Consider the following 22871-nt stretch of genomic DNA (forward strand, 5'->3'; position numbering starts at 1 on the left):
TACTTGCTTTATCTGCAACTTCTTTGATCCTCTTGTGAATGATATCGCTAACAAGATGATAACATTTGTATTTATGCCATGAGATATACATTCACCAGTCTGTTACTGTTATCTATTAGAAAGCAAGTCGATGCAATATTGTACCTCTGATACCACTGCATTGTAACAAATGGGGGTGGAAACGTTACTGCCTCATGATAAGACTTGCTGTGATAATACTGTATGTCATACATTCATGAAGGCTCTTTCTCCCTACAGAACTTAATAAGCACTGGCAGTCATGATTAAACATAATCGACAGCTTCAAGGCAAAGATAACACAGATGAGTGTCAATTATATGAAGATGTTACATATGACTCATCTGTTTTATAACATCACCAGACTGTTGGTAAAGTGTTGACAACTCATGAAACAGCAAGGGATGTAAATTTGGTTTTACACTCAAATAACGTAAAGACGCGACAGTCGCTTGTTCATAAACTTCCCTTTGCAAACTGGCAAGGCTCAATACATTTTCAATGGATGCATTTTTTGCAGGTTCAATTAATAATGTCCAGTACTTAGGCCGCCTATGAAGGTATAATGAGGATGCAGCATTTCTCGTTGCCGTGATAACATTGAGAACTTTGTTGCCCGACAGCACATCATTACCGGTAGTTGCGTTCGCGAAATTATTTTCAATGTAATTCATTGTGCGGACCACTCTCTTGCACGGTGTCTTTGTTGTACAATGGACAGATTCACATCCTTGGAACTACATCGAGAGACAGAAAATGAGGAACGCATGGATCAAAGAGCAGTGGTTCTCAACCTTTTTTTGCTACTGTACCACTTGGTTGAATTTTGTTTCAACCGAGTAACCCCTTGCCTGGCCCAACGTGGTTCTGAGAAATAAATGTATGAATAATGAATATCGATATTTTAAAAAATTGTCCATTTTTTAGGCATCCTAACGAGCTGGTGACTGCGAGCGATTAAAAACAAATTCAACAGACGCTCTACATGCATAACGTAATGTGTTCGTGCTCGCTGGTTACTCTTGGAAACCACATTGTTTACAATCAATTAATTTAGAAAGGTCTATTAAATCGTTCTAGGTTGCCATATGGATTCAAATTTCATCGTTGTTATTTTATATTGGCAGATGCATACATTATAATTCACCAAAATAATTGAACCTATCTACGTGACTTTACCGAAAGACCCAAAGAATATAACTTCACACATTTATAAATCACCTCACGTACCCCCTGGGACATTGCCAGGGGTCTGCGTACCCCCAGTTGAGAACCACTGGATTTTAGAACAAATGCAGGTATCAAGACATCACTGTAACTGTGAGTAAAAGTAAGTTGCCTTGGGAATGGATATGTCAGTGGAACGGATGATGGCCGGTGATCGATAAGAATAATAATGGAATGGCGTTCAAGGGATGGAACACCACAAGAGGACGTCTATCGAGGAGATGTAGGTGCTAGGTAGATTCTCACAGCGTGGCATCGTAGAAGATGTGACAGATTTTGGATGTGTTTGTCCAGTAGTGGTGGTGACAAGGGTTTAGTGGTGGCGAGATGTTAACTCCCTCGCTTGGTATGCAGGATGTTGTAAGTTCGATCCTGACAATGACTCCTATATACTGCATTTGGAGTTTGCATGTTCTCCCCGTGATCATATGGATTTTTCTCCGGGTGCTCAGGTTTTTCTCTCCACGTATAGAACCATGCGTTTATTGTATTTGGCTGTCATAAATGTCCACATGATAAGCCACTTAATTGAGCTATAATTTGTGGCCAGGCTGCTTCTGAAAAAAGCTTAGTGGGCCTTACCTCCTAAAATAAAAAAAAACAGTTAAGTTTTAGCAGTGGATTAATTATGCATGATAATGCATAGATACTACATTTATATGAAAAAAACACCCCTAATTAATGAGTTCATGAAGCGAGGTACATGTTGTGTATTTAAATACACTGTCATGTATTTTTCTTAATGTCTATAATTGTATGTCTATAATTGTATGTTAAACTTATTTCTTATCGTACGTAGCCAACCGTGCTAATTCTAGTTGAAACATATCAGGTTTGTTCGGCATTATTTCGTATAAGCGTGTTTTCTAACATTTCACTGTAAGCCTATTACAGAACAGTATTCGAGCAGTTTGAATAAGACAATTTACAAAAAAAATCCACTAAGATGAAAACAATTACAGTACTTTCTCAATTAACTACTATACTGCTATATTCAACAAAAACGTTGCATAATTAAACAACACATATTTGTTTGCAGCTGTTGTCAATTTTAGGTCACTTTTGGAAAATAATTACGTCTGTCTGCACTATGCTCGAATGTGTTGGGCAAAACACAACCCTTTTGTTCGAGCCCTAAAAGTCACTGCACGTGCATTGGCTGCCCCAGTACAGAGCAATAAAAATGGATTGTTGGCCTCCAAAAATATGGTTCATTCAGTCATCATCAACCTTCATTAATCCACTGCTGGATGAAGGCCTCCGCAATCCGTAACACCTGCACGCGAGCTGTTTTCAGTGCTCCCATCTCTTCGGTCGACGACCTCTTGGACGTGTTCTCTTCCTTGGTTGCCACGCTGGCATTATGCTTGACCGTTTGCCATCAATCCCTTCAAGTGACCTGCTTGAATGATGTAAACAACTTGTGTGTTGTAAGTTATCTCATCCATGAGTCCCTCTTTTCGTCTCAATGTGATTGCGATCGTGCATCTCTCTATGCTTCTTGTGCATGTTTCCGTTTTTGTTCCATTTTTACTATTGGAATTTACATGTTTTAAAGCAAAAGCGTCCATCAGCAATCAACCCCATATGATGGATCACGTGGGTTTGATATATAACTTACTGTGTTGTTAATTTACAGCCCTGTCAACCCACTGCTGAATGATGGCCTCTCCTCGTTTGTTGCATGCAGTCTCAGTATTTTTGTTGTTCTACATTGTGTATGGCACATGCATACACTCCAGTTATTGTAAGGTAAATAAAAGTAATGTCAGCACATCTTTACACGTGAAATGCATTTGGCATTTGCGTAACTCTTAACAAAGAAGGGTAATCTAATTCAATGCAATCACCATATAATTCTAGAACCATTAAAAACGAATGTACACTTGTTGATGTACAAGTCACTTTAATTTAGACAAAATCTCACGTACATATGCAGTCAGATATAATAACGTGACGCACCTCCCTATTTGCAGTCTGTAGTTAATGCCATGCATCTATGAAAGCCACCACAGCCATACTGCCTCAATCCTACTTCCTACAAAGATGACACAAGTTGTAAAGTTCCCAAAAATAATCATGCCATTGTGTATGAAAAATTATGTTTTGGACGTGTACCTGGTAAAAATATAATATTTATTACACACTTTCTTTTAACTCACTGTCTGTTGTTGTTGTCGTATCCTCAAATCTTGATCCTCAATTTTAACCCACTTCCCAATGTGGTATCGACTGCAAACTTGGTATACTTATGTCATACTGATGACAATATTATATTCTATCATAAAAAATAAAAATTATATATTTTTTTAACATTCTTTTTTATATGTTATGTTTCGGCTTGGGTCTAATTGTCCACGGTCAACTGACGTTGGCTGTAAATCACCACGGTCCCTTACGTTATGGCAAGCTTTGGGGCCACTTCCTGGAGTCGTGGAGTTCTTGCATTATTAGTACGGTACATTTCATAAAAGCGTGTTTTTAAAAAAGTTTTTTTTTTATACTTATTTTATGAACGGTGTCACCAGCCACTGGACTCTCCTGGTATTACCAACTTCAGCAATATTCCCGGAATTTTTTTGCATTACGTCCTACTTCTCCGTTAAGTCCACAAGTCTATATTGCTTATTATTGGGGTCTTTATTCAATACCATATTGTTTTCCAACAGGAAATAACAGCCTATTTGAAACGTAAACAAAAACACATGGTTTCAGTGTTTCGCAAGATATGCAGAACATCTACACAGCACTTGTATTTGGACTGGACCACCAGTTTAAACCACCCACTCTGGGTAGTTTTTTTTTTAAATTAATGGTGTTTGGTCAGTTTATGCTCAACTAACTGCCGCGATACATTGTCAAGATTGTTTTAGACTGTGCTGCAATGTAGTTTAACAGATGCATAATAACATGTCTCATACAGAGTGCCATGGTGGCAAGATCTGAACTACCTCGCCAAGTTTCCATGTTTCTCTCCCCATAGTCACGTGGATTGTTCTCCGGGTGCTCAGGGTATACCCTCCGCGTGTAGAACCATGCGTTTATAGTATTTGCCTGCCATACATGTCCACGTGATAAGCCACTTCATTGAGAAATTATTTGTTGCCAGATTGCTTCTGAAAAATAGCTATATAGCTCGGTGGGCCTGACCTGGTAAAATAAAAAATAGTTTAGTGTCTTCAGTGGTAAAGAAAAAACTATTCGATGATTGATTTGGTCTGGTAGCATGGTAAAAACGTAACAGGTAAAGGTTGCATTATTACAATTGCTTGTCTGCCTGCTCACGCCACTGCTGACAGAAGGGCCTATGGGTAGTATTTGGCCTACTCTTCTACACTGACCAGATGTGTTGTAAGAGTCCTGAAAGCATGGTATGGTAACTAATGAATCTGATTATGAGTAGGGGTAGATGGAAAGACTCCCTGTTCCCTCTTCCGGCATCTCATTTTCTCCTGTGACCTATGCTGCCTCTTCAATCAGATGTAATTTCCATGTACACAGTCAACAAATTATTGCAGAAATTTCCATGCAACAATATGGCATGATATATACAGTATATGATTTATTTCATATAGCATATAACAATATTAATACATGCAAAAAGTACTATCTGCCATGACACATGGATCAAATTCGTGGCCATTAACAAGAAAAATTGAACAGTTCACTATAATTATAACCGTAGCAAGTGTGGTATAAGTCCCACAATAGATTAAATTGCTGGTGAGTGGTTTATGCGTAGAAACAGTTACACCTCAATAATGAACCAAATTAGAACAACAAAATACAAAGAAGCATGCATGAGAGAAGCTTTCTTTAAAATATGTTGAGAAAGAATGAGGAGCCCATGGATTCGAGAACATGCACAAGTAAATACATCATTAAAACCATTAAGAAAAGTACGGTAAGCATGCCTGGGCAGGACACGTCATTGGAAGGGATGAATGTTGATAGTCAATAATACCGGTAATAATAACAGAGTTGCAGTCTAGGGTTATAATGCATTCAATCGGGACGTCCACCAGGTAGATGGAGCCGTGAAATTAGCTCGTGTGCAAATACTTAGTAGAGTATAACATCGTGAGATCGTGAGAGATAGTGGTGGCTTGAGGAGGCATTCGTCCAGCAGTGACAATGAGGATGCTAGTGATGGTGTAGATGATCGATTCTCACTGGATCCTACGGAAGTTTCTTTGAAATGTTTTAGGACTGAGAAAAACTTGTGAATGTCCCCGACCACCAAAACCTTCACCGGAATACGCATTCAGTAACCACAGCTATTAATGAATAACGAGCACATCTTGCACAGTACAGTACTGTTATGCATTGTTATGCATTCATACCCGCGCACACACACACTGTTTATGCAATTTTGGACGAAAGAATTCAAATAAAATGTGCTAATGATGTTTTATTTTTTTCAATATTTAGAGCAAAAGTATTCAAAACATTGCTTACATTTCCAAAAAGTTTACTATTTCCTCTCTACCTTTTACAAGAAAATAGCATTTTCTTCCGTTTCGCGCTCACGTGTTTCAAACTCGGTAGGTTCGTGCAAGTAATTGTACAATCTGAGCAAATTGTTGCCATTCTTTTTAAAAGCACTTTACTTTGGGATGCAAATCAAAGAAAACCGCACAAATGCTAAATATTCACGTAACTTTTTGACACCACAAGGCTGCTTTCGCAAAACCATGTCTCACGAATGCATGGCTTCTGCATGAATCAGCAACGGAATGTTTGGAACTGGCATCTAGCAACACATTGTCATTTAAGTAACTGGCTTTGATTATTCACATTCCACTTTCAGTTTCATTAGCATTCCCACACAAGCGTCCCATGGCTACCGAGTAGGCTACACGATGGTCAGTAGTTATGACTGCTGGTGTACATTTACTAAATTCATGTACTTTACTGCACATGTCCATCCGTGTGGTCCACCGATCCACACATTCTATCTTATGCTTGCCCCGTTGTAATCTGACACCGTTGTACTCATAATAAGCGGTTGGAATTTTTTAAAGACAAACTATTAGTCCAGTACATGTACAAAATAAAAAAAAATATTACATGAACAATTCCATCTTGATGGTTTTGCTCTGCCAACAAGGACATTTAGGAACACAGTACCAAGTGTTTTAATGATATTCCTCAGAGTGTTTGCAAATACAGAGGAGGCATATATCGAGACAACTGGTATGTAATTTCCTCAATATTAGTTTGCAGTTCATCACATTGCAATGGTCACAAGTTTGTGCAGATATCTGTCAGTGCATAAAGGGCAGCCAACACGTTGAGAATAACGCTTATTGTGACACTTTTCAGTGTGCTAATGGATGCTAAGTGACAATTACAAACTTTAATTACAGTACTAATATCCTAATCTCGATTAGCCATCATATACGATACTATACAGAACTTACATATTTTCCGCCAGAATGAAACAGTGTGTGTGTGTTAATTGGTTGCATCTTATCAACACTCAGTTATTGTGGTTGCGATTGCAGAATGCCAAAGTGTATGACCACGAGAAGACCAATCAGCTTATATAGGTGTGAGATGAATTGTGACATTTTGCAGGACTGTAGCGGATAGGGACAACATCCAACAGCAGAGAGATAGTGTCTGATGATGCAATAGTAAATGCAAGCGTGCATCCAAAAGGTGTTCTACCTGGCAGTGTACATTCATCTCAATGTACACATAATGGAAATTCTGTACTATGAATGAATTAGAATGTTGTTTTGGTGAGAGCATTTAAACTCCAATTGTTTCGTGCCCAGTGTTACTCAAAACAAACCTGATTCAAAACCCCTACAAGCATCCCCCACTCTGACTAAGTAATAATTTAACAAATATATAGTTTATTTTCATGTTCTCATTCTATTAGCCCCCGCCCACCCCCTTATTTACAAATCTATGAATGCATATGTACTGGGACACTTTGTATATACCAGGGGTCGGCAACCAAAATAACAAGAAGAGCCATTTCTTTCAAATTCGGTACAAAATTCAGTATTTCAAGAGCCGCAATGCATCTGAGTACATACGTACTCATCGTCAAGAAGCAGCCCGTAAAGAGCCGCATGCGGCTCCGGAGCCGTAGGTTGCCGACCCCTGGTATATATCATTGATTGCATTGGCAACGCCGACTCACCAAGCGAGTTAGAGCCTCCGGGCATTACCAACGGCACCATGGGGCCAAATGACTATTCTCTTGCAGGAATGGCTTTCATTACTGATTTTCACAACAACAGCTGACAGGCTTGATTATCGGCTTGGGTGGGGCTTGCCAGCAAGTTGCTCAGCACCCACCCCAACTTATAAAAAAAAATCACCTTAATTTCAGTACTTGGATGTTGAAGCCAAAAAGCATTATGACCTCAATACCACAGAGTATGCAATCCAAGCTTATAACTGCTGAAATCTTACCTGAATATGACCAATTCAGCACTCACATTTAAGTTAGCTGCGCACAGGTTTGTGTGTGTGTGTGAGAGTGAGTCACTTATAGACGTTAACAAAAGAAATGCCAATTTGGTGAGCACTGTGTTTGCACGCTATGAGCAGAAGTGCCTTGCAATATGCCATCACTTGTGTGAGGCCAGAGCAATTCAGGTACAAACAAGTAAAATGAAACTGCCACACGAGTGAGTCACCATCAGCCAGATCTCTCAAGTCTTAAGCCAGCATGAGCCCCCCTAAGTTAAACAACAGCCACACACACAGCTTCCTTGCCTCCAACCGCTTTGCTTTGTCATTCAAGTACAGAAATCTCTGAAAAAATGATAGCTGATCGCACCAGCATGATACTCTGTAAATCGTCTGGAATAAAGTTACAAAGTACTGTACTGATCTTTTTTGCCTTCTAGTTTTTTTTTGTAATGGTCAAAACTGAACCGAACACTTTTTGTTTTACTAGTGCAGCAATTATTGTTATTGTTAAAGCTTTCATGTTGAGTGAACTCGGTTGACACGTGTCCATAATTGCGTAAGTGGGTTGTTATTAAGAAAATGTCAACTTTGGAGATACGCTATTTACAAATGTTAGATTTAAGTGGTGGTTAAGTAAATGCACGCGTTATATAGGTCGGGATGTCACACGACTCCTCACTCATGGCACGTGTTCATGACACGAGTCGCTTTGTTGTAGCACTGGCGAAACAGTGGGCACAATTCGACTTCCTCGTGTGCTCTGCCTTCCTCAAAGGCCACAGGCTAAGTACCCGCTAATGCACCTCGTGTTCACTGTTAGGCAACGTTGGGATTGACACATCCCTTGGAAGATTACTGTAAATGTAGTTCATGTTATGTAAAAGGCATGCTGCTATATTCGAGTGGCTGGGTGTTCATTCACGACAGACTTTGTGCAACGGCAGAGCTCACGTGAAGTTAGCATAACTTATTTTTAAACTCACCACCGATTTCACTTAACAGCCTTATAATGTCAACATACAAAAAGGCTGACGTTTTAGGAAAGGACCCATTTTCAGAGGCAGTTTATCAGCCACGTACTGTATTTGTAAAATCACTACATTATCTTAAAAATAAGTATTTACATATAGTAGGAAAGAAAGGCTTATGTACTAATCACGGATATGGTGTTGGTTAAGTAGACATCTAAAAATAGTTAAAGATTTAGAGCGAAGTTTATTACAATCGGTAAAGTCCGTGTCCTGCTGCAGCCTATGACAGGCGTTCTCTTCCAAGTCACTGTTTCTTGACTTGATATGCATAATAAACATAATTGATATGAGCAGCAAAGCTAATCATTGCCTTCCCACACTTCCACCAACGTCACAAACATCTGCGTTTTTATGAATGTCCACGCTCTTAAGAGGATGCTCATTCATTCACTCATCCGGGATGCTGCTGCGTTTAGCAGGGACAACCTTGCATCCATTGTACAATGAATCATTATTATAATTTATATATCTAAATGTGTGCCGCACGTAATCTCGAAGCGCGTTCAAAATGGTTTAACTTGCACCAAATTCGCACAAATCTATCAACACAAATACATGACTGCGCAAAAGGCGTGCAAATAAATATTGTACCATAATAACACATTAAATTACCCGCCTGTTTCCTAATACAGTTGACGAGTAATAGCTCTTTTCTTTTTAAATAAGCTTTAAATTTGTTCTCGAATTAAATTACCGGCTGCCCAATCTTAATTCGGTGTTCTGCAGATGAACCGCATGATGCTTTGTTTGCACAGTTTTAGAGCCATCGCTTCTGTTCGTTACCACCGCAGTACATTTTATTGTTGCTATGCACCATATCCTGTATTATGTTGTGTACTGTAGTTGTGTTGGTTATCATTATGTACATTTCTCTGATATGATCCCCAGTACATATTTTAGGATATCCGAATTTGCCTGATTGGAACCAATGTCCTTCCTACCTTTCCAAGATATGTTTCTAGGGCGTTCTTCTTCTCCTCCTCGGCCGGTCAAAACACAACGGACATGCACGCTTACAGCACGGACACTTGCACGCCAATATAAACAGGGATTATGAGACAATGCAATCTGCGACAGCTCCATGCAGAGTGTCTTTGTGTGTACGCGCACAATAGGGTGGGGGGGGGGACAGTGCAGCGGTTACCGCACGGAGCTACAAACCTGGCGCGCCTGAGTTCGACTCGCGATGCGGGAAGCGACATCAATGGGAATCTGGACGGTGTCAACAATTCGTCGCATCAGATCTGAATGGCAACCATCACCGGAACAACATTCTGCCTCTTCGCGTATAGATGAGATGTGTTTAGTCCATCAGCCCATTGTCTTTCTCGGCCAAATATCAGCAAGCAGTAAACCGAGACTGGTTTCGATCTCCTCCTGGGTCCCATCAGCAGAGTCAGGATTATTAATCAAATGTTGCTGGATTTCCATTTGCTATGTGGCAAGAGCACTCCGTATATCAAATACAGCCATGATTCTCCACCGCGACGCGGAGTTTTGTGATCGTTTTATATACATTGCCTTGTATTCGTCGAATTTACTTGTTTTCATCAATGTCACATACCTTTATTAGCTACATTCAGGTAATGGTCAGTTATTTTCGTACTTTTTTACGCGAACACTTTTTTGTTGTATTCCCACTCCAGGTCAGCACCAGTGACGATTGTCTAAACCGGTCCTCACCTAGGTCGACTCAGCCACAAAATAAGTACCTGGTGTGGTGTGTAAATATCGCCACTCGGGAGACAAAGGCATCCGGGCGTCGTGTTGGCCACCCACCCCTCGTGTGCCACGTGCCGACCTTCATAAGGTGCTTGCAAACAGCACTTGCCCCAACAGTCTGTTAAGGCTATACGGGGGATCTTTGTAATTGCACGCGCAATGCACCCCGCGGATTGTCTGCCTCTCCACGCTGCTCTCTCCGTGTTTACCAACTCGCTCCAGTCAAATGCAAATCGCGTGCGGTGCACGACCCGCAGTGCCTGCAACAGTAACCAAGAGCGCAGAAGACACAACGACGAGTACCGGTGTGTGTGTGTGTTCTCCCCTCTGTATTGGGATTGAATGGTTGTGTGTGGGGTGGGGGAGTCATTATAGTGGATTATGGCAGGGGGGGTTATGGAGTCGGTTCAAAGGGTAGGCAGGTGTAGAGATTAATTAGGCGAGTCTTTGTTTGTGTATGAACACATTATCTGCTGATGGTGCACAAGCACAAATAACAACGCGTAGGTCTTATGAGCAAATATGCATTTAATAGGCGACGGTTCGGGCAATGAACCCCTCTTCATAGCACATGAAGCTACGGCCTTTGCGAGTAAGAGCAAAGCAAAAGAGCCATCGTCCGAAACATCGCCTATCATATACGCTTCCTAATAAGGCCACACACACAGTCTTAGTGACGAGTGCTGTCGGGTTTCTCGCGCTCTGTTGTCGATCAGCGAATGAGAACGGCATGGCCAACAAAGCCATCAATTAAAGGCATCGCTGGTTTGTCATTACGCGCTGGTCACAAAATAGTTAAGTACGGGGATCTTGCAGCCGGTGTCACACATGAGTAGCGACCAACTTTGCGGGCCCGATAACGCGTGTCAAGCGCAACGCGTTAGAGCCGTCACCGCACATCAATCAACAAAGCTGCACGGGTTGCGAGCCGCGCCTGTGTGAGTGTACATTCGTGCGTTGCGCACAATGTTTGCATTCGTAGCCGAACGGAGAAGAGGTGTGTGTGTCTGTGCCGTAGTGTTGTCGAAGAAGAAAGTGGACGATAGCCCGGCAGTAAGCGTGTTGAGTGCGTTACCTCTGCCTGTCAGCGACATCTCGAGACGGTCACGGGCGGCTCAAGCGAAGCGCGCGTCGTAACGCACCGCCCCGACGGACCCCTTTCGCGTCGCTCCTCGTGTTCTCGTCGCTGGTGTTGTGTGTGTGCCGGTCGCGGCTGGCTGGCTGCCTGTTGGCTCACGACAACACTCGCCCCCCGACTCTTGCCACCGCCGCTTGCTCGGAGTCGGAATGCACTGCCGGCGAGAAATTCCTCGACGTGGAACGTGGGGGGGACGCGTGCGCGGAGCCGAGCGGGAGCGTTCGACGGCACAAAAAAGAACCCCCCAAACCCACCTAGCCCACACGAAACCTGTTGCAGCGCGCGTCTCGGCGTACAAAAGACGAGACAAGCCGGGGAGGGAGGAACAAGGCTCTGTGACCTACACGCGCCGGTGGTTGGTGCGAGGCGAAGGAGGAGGTGGGGTGGGGTGGAGGCTACGGCCGAGGAGTGGTCCCGACGTCCCCTGCTTCGTGCCGTGCGTGGTGCGTTGTGGGGGGAGGAGCGGTGGTGCAGCGGTCAGCGCTACGCCGCGCCACGAAACCCCGGCGACACGAGTTCGAGACACGCTCACGGCCAACGCCGGTGACGATTATCAGAACCGGTCCTGGGCATCCCCTAAGTCGACTCAGCCTTGAATGAATACCTGGCGCGGTGTGTAAACGTCGCCACTAGGGCGTGGTGGTGGTGCTGGCCACCCACACCCCCCGCTCGTGTGCCGTGCCGGTTTTCACAGGTGCTCGCTAACAGCACTTGCCCCAATAGTCTGTGAAGGCTACACGGGGTGGGGTGGGGGGGGCGATCTTTGTCTTTGTGTGTGTCCCCTCTCCCTCCCGCGTGCGTGAGCAGCCTCCGGCTGGCTCGAGGCGACGGGGCGCGCCTCCACGCAAACCGAGACGACGCGCGGCTTGGGCACCGAGTGGAGTGAGTGTGGGTCAGCGCGCTGCACCGCGGACCTGGCGGTGTCCTGGGCGTCCCCTAGGTCGACTCGGCATCAAATGAGCACTTCTGGCGCGGCGTGTGCCCGCATGCAGCACTTGCCCCAACAGCCCGTCGAGGCTACCCGGGGGATCTTTGTTGCGCGCTGTTGCTGGAGAGCGGAGGAAGAAGGAGGCGGCGCTGCTGACGCGAGGGGCCAATAGCGCGCGGATCTAGCGCCACGTGTGGACACGCGCGCCGCACGTGGGTACAGGTGCACGCACACACGTGTGTGGACACGCACGTGGGTGCAGGTGCACGCACACACGTGTGGACACGCACACACGTGTGGACACGCACGCAAGTCTGAATATAGGTACAGTGCACGCGCGTGTGAGCACACACACCTGCGAACACAAGCCACGCGTATCAATGGTCGCGTGAATGCGGACACTTGTGAACCGACCATACCTGTCAACCCCTTATCAGTGCCCTACCTTATTACAGACCAATTCAGACCTTATTGGTCACCCCGTGCCGTTATAAATCTCAACGCGCATCCCACAAAGTCCCATCACAAAGGAGAACCACAAATAGACAAAAACATAATTTTGGCCGTATTGAAACTGCTGTACGCCGTATGGACCTGGAAACTCAATTTCGTTGTACAAGAATACGGGTAAACCGTATGGGTCCACAGGTATTGGTACCTAATTACTGACGAGGTAGAAAAACTACTCAGAGGAGCCCTCTTATAGCCTCCTCCAGTGCTGTTAGCGAGCACACCTTAAGGCCGACGCGTGACTTAAAATACGTGACATTACGTGTTCGTCCCATTAACTGCGTTGTCATGAGAATTGCTGTGTCATGGTTATGAGTGGAATACATGATTTCATGAAACGCAGGTAAAGGTTTAAAAGGAAATAGCGGAACTCCAAACTGTCTGAATAAAAATAGGCCATGAGCATATTGGCCTTCCAGATCAATGCCGTCAAGTTGCATTCGTATAACGGTTAAATCAGTGCTATCGATTTCACGAACCCCGTTTACACGAAGAAATAGCATTTATTCGAGAAAACATTGTCGATTGGAATGCAACGATTGTGTGCGTGGCTACGAACACCCACGCAAAACCTGCTGTAACTTGTACGTGAAGTGCGTTCTTCTGTAACAGGACACAGAGACTCTAGGATTGGAAAACAAATGCAGTCTCGCCATGCGAGATGCAACTCTGACTGGTCGGTATCAATAATTCGTCACATCACATCTGCATGGCAACTATCTTCAGAACTCCATTCTGCCTCTTCACATATAATCAGCCCATTATCTTTCTCGGTCAAATATTATTAAGCAGTAAACTGAGACTGGTTTTCGTTCTCCTGGGTCTCATCAGCACAGTCAGGCTTCTTCATCAAACGTTGCTGAATTTCCATATGCTATTTGGCAAGAGCACTCCATATAAAGAATACTTCCATGATTATCCACGGCGATACGCAACGCTGAGTTTGTGAACGGTTTCATCCATTGCCTTGCAGTCATCGAATGAAACTTGTTTTTTGTTTATCTCACTTTATTAGGTGCATTCAGTTACTGATCAGTTCTTTTCGTACTTCTTTTGCTTTATGTTATGCTGTATTGTGTTGTCAAATATTTAAATGTTTAGGCAATTTTCAGTTTTAGCTAGACCTGTGTAGAGCTAACTTACGATGTTAATAACGTGTGTAGTAGTTGTTCATAAACTGGCCCCACCACTATCTCAGGGCAGAGATGGGCAGTGTATAAATTGCATGTACTTTACTACATTTAGTAGTTGGTATCTAAATTACACACCTCAAAGTAATTGGTCATTTGTATCCACATTATATTGTATCGAAACAAATTTTCTTCACGTAACTTGTCATTTGAATGTATTTTGCACAACTCTGTCTCAGGGCCACCACAGATATCAGCATTGTCCCATTGCTCATCCGAGCATCAGGATATTTTAATTTTTGATCTAATGTAGTGACAATGAGTTATGTACAACCTGTCACTTTTAACCTCGGTCAAAAACAGCAAAATATTTAACTCCATTCTTATAAGGATGTTATGTAAACATTCCTTTACAATTACTTTTAAAATGTTAAGATGGGAATTTGTGGAAAAAAATTGTCTCTGGGTGCGGGGTGGGGGGGTATTAAACTATGAAATTCCACAGGTATTTTCGAGTACGCTATATCCAGTCTGCACAATGAGATCTACGAACCATTGTGCAAAGCTCACGGATGCCATGTGTGTGCATCTGCAAAACATATTTACTGGGTCACGCTTTGTGAAGGGGCATTGCTACATACGTCAAACCGAGCTGTTTAAATAAGAGCCACGAAGAGAAGTGAATTGCCTTGGTTGTGTTGAGTTATAGAGAGAGAGTGCTCTACCTTACACCACCGGCACCTGTGCTTGTGTGAAATCGCAACCCTATTGTTGGGGCACGGCATGCTTGGCAGCTTGGTGCTTCACAACCCGTAGTCCCACGTGCATTTCACCCCCTCCGTGTCCATTGCTATTGTGACTGACGTATAATTGTTTCATATCCAGGTGTAAACGTGTTCCTTTGACCTCTGTAGCAAGTTAGAGATTAACTTCCATTTGCTTCACAAAAATCAGTGAGTACACGGTTGCTACTTGGTTTGTGCATCACATCAACGATGGAAGCTGTCACTGTTGTCATGGAAATTGGATTTTCCACTTGTTTTGTGCAGCAATGTTTACGCATTGGCTAGTTTCAAAGAGGACGTATGTGTGAGCTTGGACACGTGCTTGAACTGACGTTTCTGGAGCATATCACACCTGCGCTCTTGTCTTTGCACTGGCTACTAGTCAAGTATCGAGTGCATTACTGTATATGATCCTGCTCCTGACCTACAAGGCTCCCATGGGTTAAGACACGCAATATTCCAGGGTTTTTTTCTGCTTTCCATACACGATCTACGGATGAAATGCACCTGACAAATGTAAACTATTATTGTAGATACACCCTTAGCTGCTTTCCTTTCTTTTACTTTTTTGCATTGGGCATCATGGACACACGTGAAGCTGTAGTTAATTGGCATGAACAGCGTAAAATGGCAATACAACACTCATTTACGCATACAACTATTGTCAAGTGGCTATTCAATTAGCATATTTCAAATAGCGTTCAGTTGCACGTTATTATTAAAAATATGCAGTTCCAAAAATGTAACCATTATGGCAGAATTTTCACGTATCTGTCTGTGTTGAATTACGCATAGATTTGTGGAAACCAAATAAAAGTACATAGTGAATGGCAGATTTGGCGTTGTTTTCTTTGAAATGCCATATCACACTGAAGCTGAGAATTCTGGAAATATACGTTACAGGAAAAGAGTGTCATTCTTTGCGTCATTTGGCAAGTGGTTTCCTTGGCATTGACCATGAGCAGTCTTAAAACAGATTATGTTCACAATGCAATAAAATGAACAGTACCGTTTTTTGTATCAACTAATTTGTACTTTTGGTGGTTAATTAAGTGACATTGGTGAAGACTAACATAGGTCTAGGCATCTAATTCAGATGCATATATATATATCTGGAATAGCACATACGTTGATTACGCAATATATTGATATTTATAAATGGAGCTGGGACAAATAGTTGATTAAATAACTTGATGGCCTAATATTTGTCATTGACTACTTTTTCGTCGTCAATTATTCCGGCCCATTTAAAATGGTACCTGCCCCCACATCCTGCCTCCTGAAGGCAGGAAACCCTTACAAGCCACGCCCAGCATGACGCAAATGGCGATTCCGATTATGTCATTCAAACCTGCCTATCGCCTTCTATCCAGCGGCATACATGGAACAGAAGTGAGACTTTTTAATCAACTATTTTCGTGTTATCCAATTAGGCAAGTAAACAGATCATCGGTAAAGTAATTGATTACTGTACTTAAATGTTTGGATAGCCCAGATCTACAGCATTTATCATCTGCAATAGCTTTATGGGTGGCTGGGTGATCTAGGAGTGTATTATACTCGGTTCCAAAGTTTGCCAGTTTACAACATCATTTTCCAACCAAAGAAGATTGTTATCAAATGAGTGCAAAAAACCTTTCTGACGCAAAACAAACCAACCATACGACATAAGATTAGGCGTAAATGATGATGGCGATATTTCCATATTTCGCACGCACATTACAATTCTTGTAAGTCCCCACCACTGTAACAGTGCTTTAGATGCGATCGCCAAATGCACAGTTGAGCGTACAATTGGGCATTCCTGTGCCACAGTGAACACTCGAGTTATATACCTCTGTGCCACTGAAGTAGAACATAACATTTCTAGCGTCCTGAAAATTGCGAGTTGCTAGTCCGTGGCATGGCAATATTGGCATGGGTCCTAGTGCAAGACATACGATACGAACGCCTAACCAATTTCCCCTCCCATCTGTAACCTGACACCTGTGCCCCTTTGGCCCATGGGCCTCGGTGTAGTTGCACCGCCTGCACATTCGATAGGCACATCACTGTTCATAATATAGTAAGATGTAAAGAGTTTATGGAAATCCCAGCACATAATACCTGAAAACGTGGCCCTGGACAGCTGCATATGCCTCAAAGCCAAGCTGTGCAATCATATCATTCTTCTGTTGCTCAATTTAATGTTAACACCAGCAGGACCCTGTGCCAACTAATCAGTTGTTTATTGTTGAATGTAAAGTCTTCTTCAACAAAAGCACACCAATAAAGCTATACCATGAATCTATTCACATTTTGAGTTGACCCAGAATATACAATGTGTAGCACAAGTAATAAGATTCCAAAGAACACAGGATGAGATGTTACTATCCTTTGTGCAAGCACTTCCAAGAGTTCATGAACAGTGAGCCTGGTGAAATTTGGGGAGCGCATCGTCAGTAGTGACCCTTTGGTTCCTAGGGTGTTTCGGCCTTTCATACTATACACCCTCCCCAAAGGCGGCCAGCGACAGGGTGATCAATCCTACGCTTGCGTCCCATTCCCAATTAGTCATAGGAGTTGCCTTGTTGTTGGTAGCCAACATAATCTCCGTCACCAAAATGTCAACAACACACGAAATATTGCGACACAACGAATGGCTGTCTTTGTTATTTCGGTTACATTGGTTTCTTGTTCATTTTCTAAACATAATATACTATGGGTACACATATACATTTACAGAGTAGTGTAAAGAGGGCCACAAACTAAAACGTATTTGGGATCCTTATGGTTCAAGGCTAATGCCCTGAGCTCATAGAACCAGACTGAGGTATTATTAGGATCATAAAAGTTTAGTGTTATTGCCCAAGACTCACAGAGACCGTTTCAAAAGTGGCTATGCTGTAAAAAAAACACTTAGCTTATAAAGTCATGAATAATATTTTTTGGCTAAGTTTCCAATCTCCTTCACCTGTAAGAACAAAAAGGCTTGAATCAAATGCTTGTAAGCAGATGTGAATAAATGTATAATGCTCAACCAAAATCATTTTTAATGGTCTGAAGTCCAGGTTCTTGGCAAACTAATACAACATTCCCAACTCTCCCCCAGCCATTAAAATGAATTACTACTATAATGAGCCAAGAATGTCTGTGTGTAACGTGCGTGACGTCACTCCACATGCCGCACCCCCCCCCCCCCTCCGTCATTAATATTCATGAGCCGGTGGATTTTTACACTCACAGAGTGGAGGTCGAGCAGAAAAACTTTTTTTCGCAAATTCGCTTTAAGTTTGACGTTTATTTATTGACAGTAAATCTAATAAATAATTATATGCAGCAACAAAGTGGATTTGGTGTCTTTATTTATTTCTTCAGCACTTGAGACAAAAGGTAAGTCTAATTTATGCTTCTAAATTATGGTAAAATAGACATTTCTCGGTGATTTTCCAGATATTGCATCGAATTCACATTTATTTCAACCCCAGCGACCGAAAACAAAAGAGAATAAAGTGTCAGAGCAGTGAATTTTAAAAAAATTGGTCAGTTATATACAGTGCTACAGTGATATGAAGTGAGGTGTTTTATGACGTGGTTTTGTGCCAGATTCACTGCCATTAAATTTACACAAGATACAATTATACTCTGCTCAGGTTTTTCGTAAATATTACAGCTTCCGTCCTAAGACGGGCAAACAAGCGAGTACAGTATTAACAATTTTGTTGCTATTCCATTTAAGAATGTTTCGGTGAATACTGTAGTATGACCTCCATTGGCTGCATGGGTGACGTGAACCTATTAGATATAACATATACAATACTGTAACAGTGATCCTTTTGATGTACGTGCTTTGAGCTGAATAATTTATACTGATGAAAAACCACCACGTATTTACAACCCTGCAACTCATGAGCTGCCACGTTAAATATATATTTATTTTTAATGTACGTTGCATTTGCCGGCCACTTTGTGCCTCAGGGACCGTCCATAAATGACGTCACGCGATTTTGGACGATTTTTGACCCCCCCCCCCCCCCCATCGTCACACGGCGTCACAAAAAGTCAGACCCTCCCTCATATGACGTCACAAAGCTCTGCCCCCCCCCCCAAAACAAAACATGCTTCAAATCGCTTTAAACTATTGTCATTGTAGTGCGTATTTAATGTGCCTCTGCACTCTGTTGTAGGAGAAAATATTTATAAAAAATGTTTTTAATTAAGTAGAACGTGTTGGCTATATTATTTAAAGTTGCGCTTTTTGATGTGACGTCACATTTTTCAACCCCCCCCCCCCTCGTTATACATCATCACAAATGTCTGCCCCCCCCCCCCCAGGTGCGTGACGTCATTTATGGACGGCCCCTCGGTCAGAATGCTATTCATGGAAGGAAGTCTCATGTTTAACTTTGATTCATTGCTTGAAAGCGGTGTGGCTTGAAACGTGTTCATCTAGTATGAAACCTTAACATCAAGGTATACTGTATTGAGGTAAGTGTGGGGTGGCGTAGTGGCGTATCAGTTAGTGCACCATGCTAAGTCACAGTTCAGTGGTGATATCCGAATTGTTCATGTCTGCCTCCCCCTCCTGCCCCCAGCTTCACGAACCCGCACTAACCAACATGGTGAAATATGGTCAAACAACAGCCCATCGCGGTGGGGGTATGCCTTCATCCAGCAGTGGATTGGCAAGCCGATATTAAATCAAGTATGTACAGTAGGTAATGAGTTGAGACAATGTCCTCACTTGATTTAACGTGATTGCGTACTTAAGAGCATTTGTACTCTCAAGCTATGCTATATGAAACTGTCAAACACAAGTAGATTGGCAGATGCTGAAGTTTGATGAATTTTGTTGAATCCGTGAAGCATCATAATGTGAGAAAAATCTTTAAAGCTCATAAGGAGATGGGACATCCAAATTAGCAGCCCAGAGATGGAACACTTGTGCAACACTCAGCCGCACGCACTTTTTCGTTTTCCTGACAGCCGAGCTAATCCCCTGCACACGTGTGAAGAAGGGAAGCCCGTGAACAAACACGACTTCCCATTCACACCCCCAGTGCAGACCCAGGGCTTAAGCACGTGTCTTTATTAATTAATTTATAACTCCATATTTCCCAGAAAGCGCATAGCGTTGGCTACCATACGTAACCAACCGTGCTAATCGGAGGTGCGGGATAAAATACAAATGCTTATGCCAACCCGCTTTAACCAGTCTGAAGTATATAGTGAAATAAAATAACCCCCTTCACACACCACGCACGGTGTGGGCATGTTGTCAACCAGCAGTGGGTTGACAAAAAGGTCAGTGGATTGACAAGAGGTCAACTATAGATTGACGTTCACAGCTCAGTGTCTGGCCCAAGATATCCCGACACCACAAGTCTTGACCGCCTCTCAAAAATCATCTCTTCTACTGCGCTTCGAAGGGAATGAGTCTCGTTCTACATTACATTATCGGAAAGTGCAACGAATCCATGGAACATATTAGACTTATTTGTAACTGCCACCAGTGCGTTATGGGTTTACATGTTTGAATAACCTCGCGATTGATGCTTTTGTCACTGAGCCACTTTGAACTGGCTCAGCATTGATTCCTAGTCACTTGGAAGTGATGTCATCATCAGTCCCCTGCTGGATGGAGACTTCCCCAAGCTGTTGATATATGTGACAGTTTTCTGTGATGGACACTAATGGATAATGATGTAGGACAATTCCAAAGCATGTCAATGTATACATGGAGATTAAAGCATTTGTAATATAATTTGAAAGAGTACGCTTCTTTACATATGTAAAGGTCTTAAATTCCAAAGAAAATATTTATCTGATCATAAATCACAAAAGAGGGTATTTTTTAATCAGAGGATGTCAAATACCACTATGCAAATGCTGATGGGTTTTTTTCGAAATGCATATATTCGATCAATTAAGTTTCGGTATAATACAAATTTTATTTCTTTCCCATTATTTTATACAGCTAAAAAATTAACCCGTAAAAACAAAGTTTTTCACTCTAAATCCTTTATATGCGTGGCGGCTAGAGTCCTCTCGTCCTCTGGCTTGAGATGGCTGCCACCTATGGGTCAGATGATTGTCTGCCAGCATTAAGCAATTGGTAATTAAATATTTATTTATTTTTCCCTAAACAGTGTAAAATTTTGGAGAAAAAAAATCCACAAAATTAATTGTCACGCACAACGAGTCTGTGTGGAAAATGTCAGCTCGATTGGATCACGGGAAGTGGGTTAAAAAACGACCGAAAGATTTGCACGGTCGTAAGCAAGCAAGCAAGCACGCAAGCACGCAAGCAAGCAAGCGAACTTAATATAAATGATTAAAAAATAAAGGAAAATAACAAATAAATCCACTGAAATAAATAATGCAATCATGTTTTTTCACGAGGTTATTTTATTTATCAATTTTAATACTGGGCAGTATAAAATATCATTTTCAATATAGAATGTCTTTGTTTACAATATGAATGGTAAGTTATACAGTGTTTATAGTATGACATGGTAAGTTACGAAAGCTTGAATGCATCCTCATAGTACTGTTATAAGTTATTCAAGAAACGAAATTCCAATATACGAACGAAGCTCCAGGAACGCATCTACTTCGTATATCGAGGTATTACAGTATGCAACTTTACATTTCATGATCTCAAAGTGATGTGTTTACACAGCCTCTATGTAAAATTTAAACATGTGGCACTGGCATTTGGGAATGCTCAATCTGGCCTTTAAAAACGTGGAGGGCACATTTTAAATGTAATTAAACTTTCGAGGAGCATTCATCAGATAAGAACATGACCTTCCTTTAAAATGCAATTTAATGAATAAATATATTGGCTTTGTCAATCTTGGATATAATTACGTCCGTTTACTAACGGTTTGTTAACGTTAAATAGAGTAACAAAAACTAATATGCAAACACGATGTATGTGGTACTGCATGTCTGTAGCAATTTGAAGGAAAATGTTGGTTGCGGTCGACCATGTAAATTTGTGAAACTCTGAAACCCACTAACTTGCTTGATGTGACCAGGTGACAGTACAGCAAATGGGTTGTGAACCTGTGTGCACAGTTGAGTGCTGTGTTCTCGTGTCCATTGGGTTTTTTCTCGGTAAAGTATGAATACAGCATTTCATTACACACACACACAATCCCATAATGGAATTGGCTAAATACCCCACTTCACGGCCCAACTCACATTGTTATGAGACTTAGCAACATTATTATGACTGTAAAATATGTTTAACAATTTACCATTTGGACTCGGCGGCGAGAATGAAATGGACTACTGCACGAGCTAACTGCAGCTTTTCACATGCGGTATATTAATATTTTCCCTGCTCATGGGTTTAAATACATTATCTTGCACTGGCATCCTCTGAGAGTTTTGTTAAACAATGGAGAGCGTATCTGTCGATGTTATCTTTTTCTTTTAAGATTTGAAATTTTTGGGGGGTTGTTCAAAGCTCTCTTTGTTCCAATGTAATAATAAAATAAAAACTACCAGCTAGAAAAACTCATGTCACATATACTGTATTCGACGGGTTTTTTCCTGCCACAAAACTTTAAATCATTGACGTTATCAAGCGAGCCTTTCCGATTATGAGCATTTTTGAGTGACTCACATGTCTTTCAAGTGGTTACATTTTTGGGGAATTATTTGTAAGGTTGCCGTTATCGTTTTTATGACAAATGATGTTTGAGGTGCGTTTCAAAGATTGAAGCCCTGATTATTACTGTGCTCTTAGCCGTGCGAGTTGGAGGCAGCCTCATATTAGATAGCTCATATGCAAATTAACGGAAAATAAGTAATATTTTAAAGCAATTTTTTTAAACACGCTTTAATGAAATGTACCGTACTAGTAATGGAAGGAAGTGGTCCCGAAGCTTGCCATAACGTAAGGGGCCGAAGTCAATTACAGCCGTCAGTTGAGCGTGGACAATTAGACCCAAGCCG

At 42.0% G+C, this 22871-nt stretch overlaps 1 protein-coding gene across 1 annotated transcript in view; it reads right to left on the reverse strand.

The window, feature by feature from the left end:
• Positions 1–12101, reverse strand: part of LOC133347708 (dual specificity mitogen-activated protein kinase kinase 6-like) — a 69669-nt gene extending 57568 nt beyond the window's left edge. The window contains exon 1 of the mRNA XM_061560208.1: positions 11509–12101. Within this exon, the coding sequence (XP_061416192.1) occupies positions 11509–11527 (19 nt within the window). The 5' untranslated portion in view covers positions 11528–12101. The remainder of the gene's footprint in view (positions 1–11508) is intronic.
• Positions 12102–22871: the final 10770 nt, after the last annotated feature.

This window comes from Lethenteron reissneri, chromosome 26, assembly GCF_015708825.2.
Source record: "Lethenteron reissneri isolate LAM-NWPU_2019-01 chromosome 26, ASM1570882v1, whole genome shotgun sequence".
NCBI lineage: Eukaryota > Metazoa > Chordata > Hyperoartia > Petromyzontiformes > Petromyzontidae > Lethenteron > Lethenteron reissneri.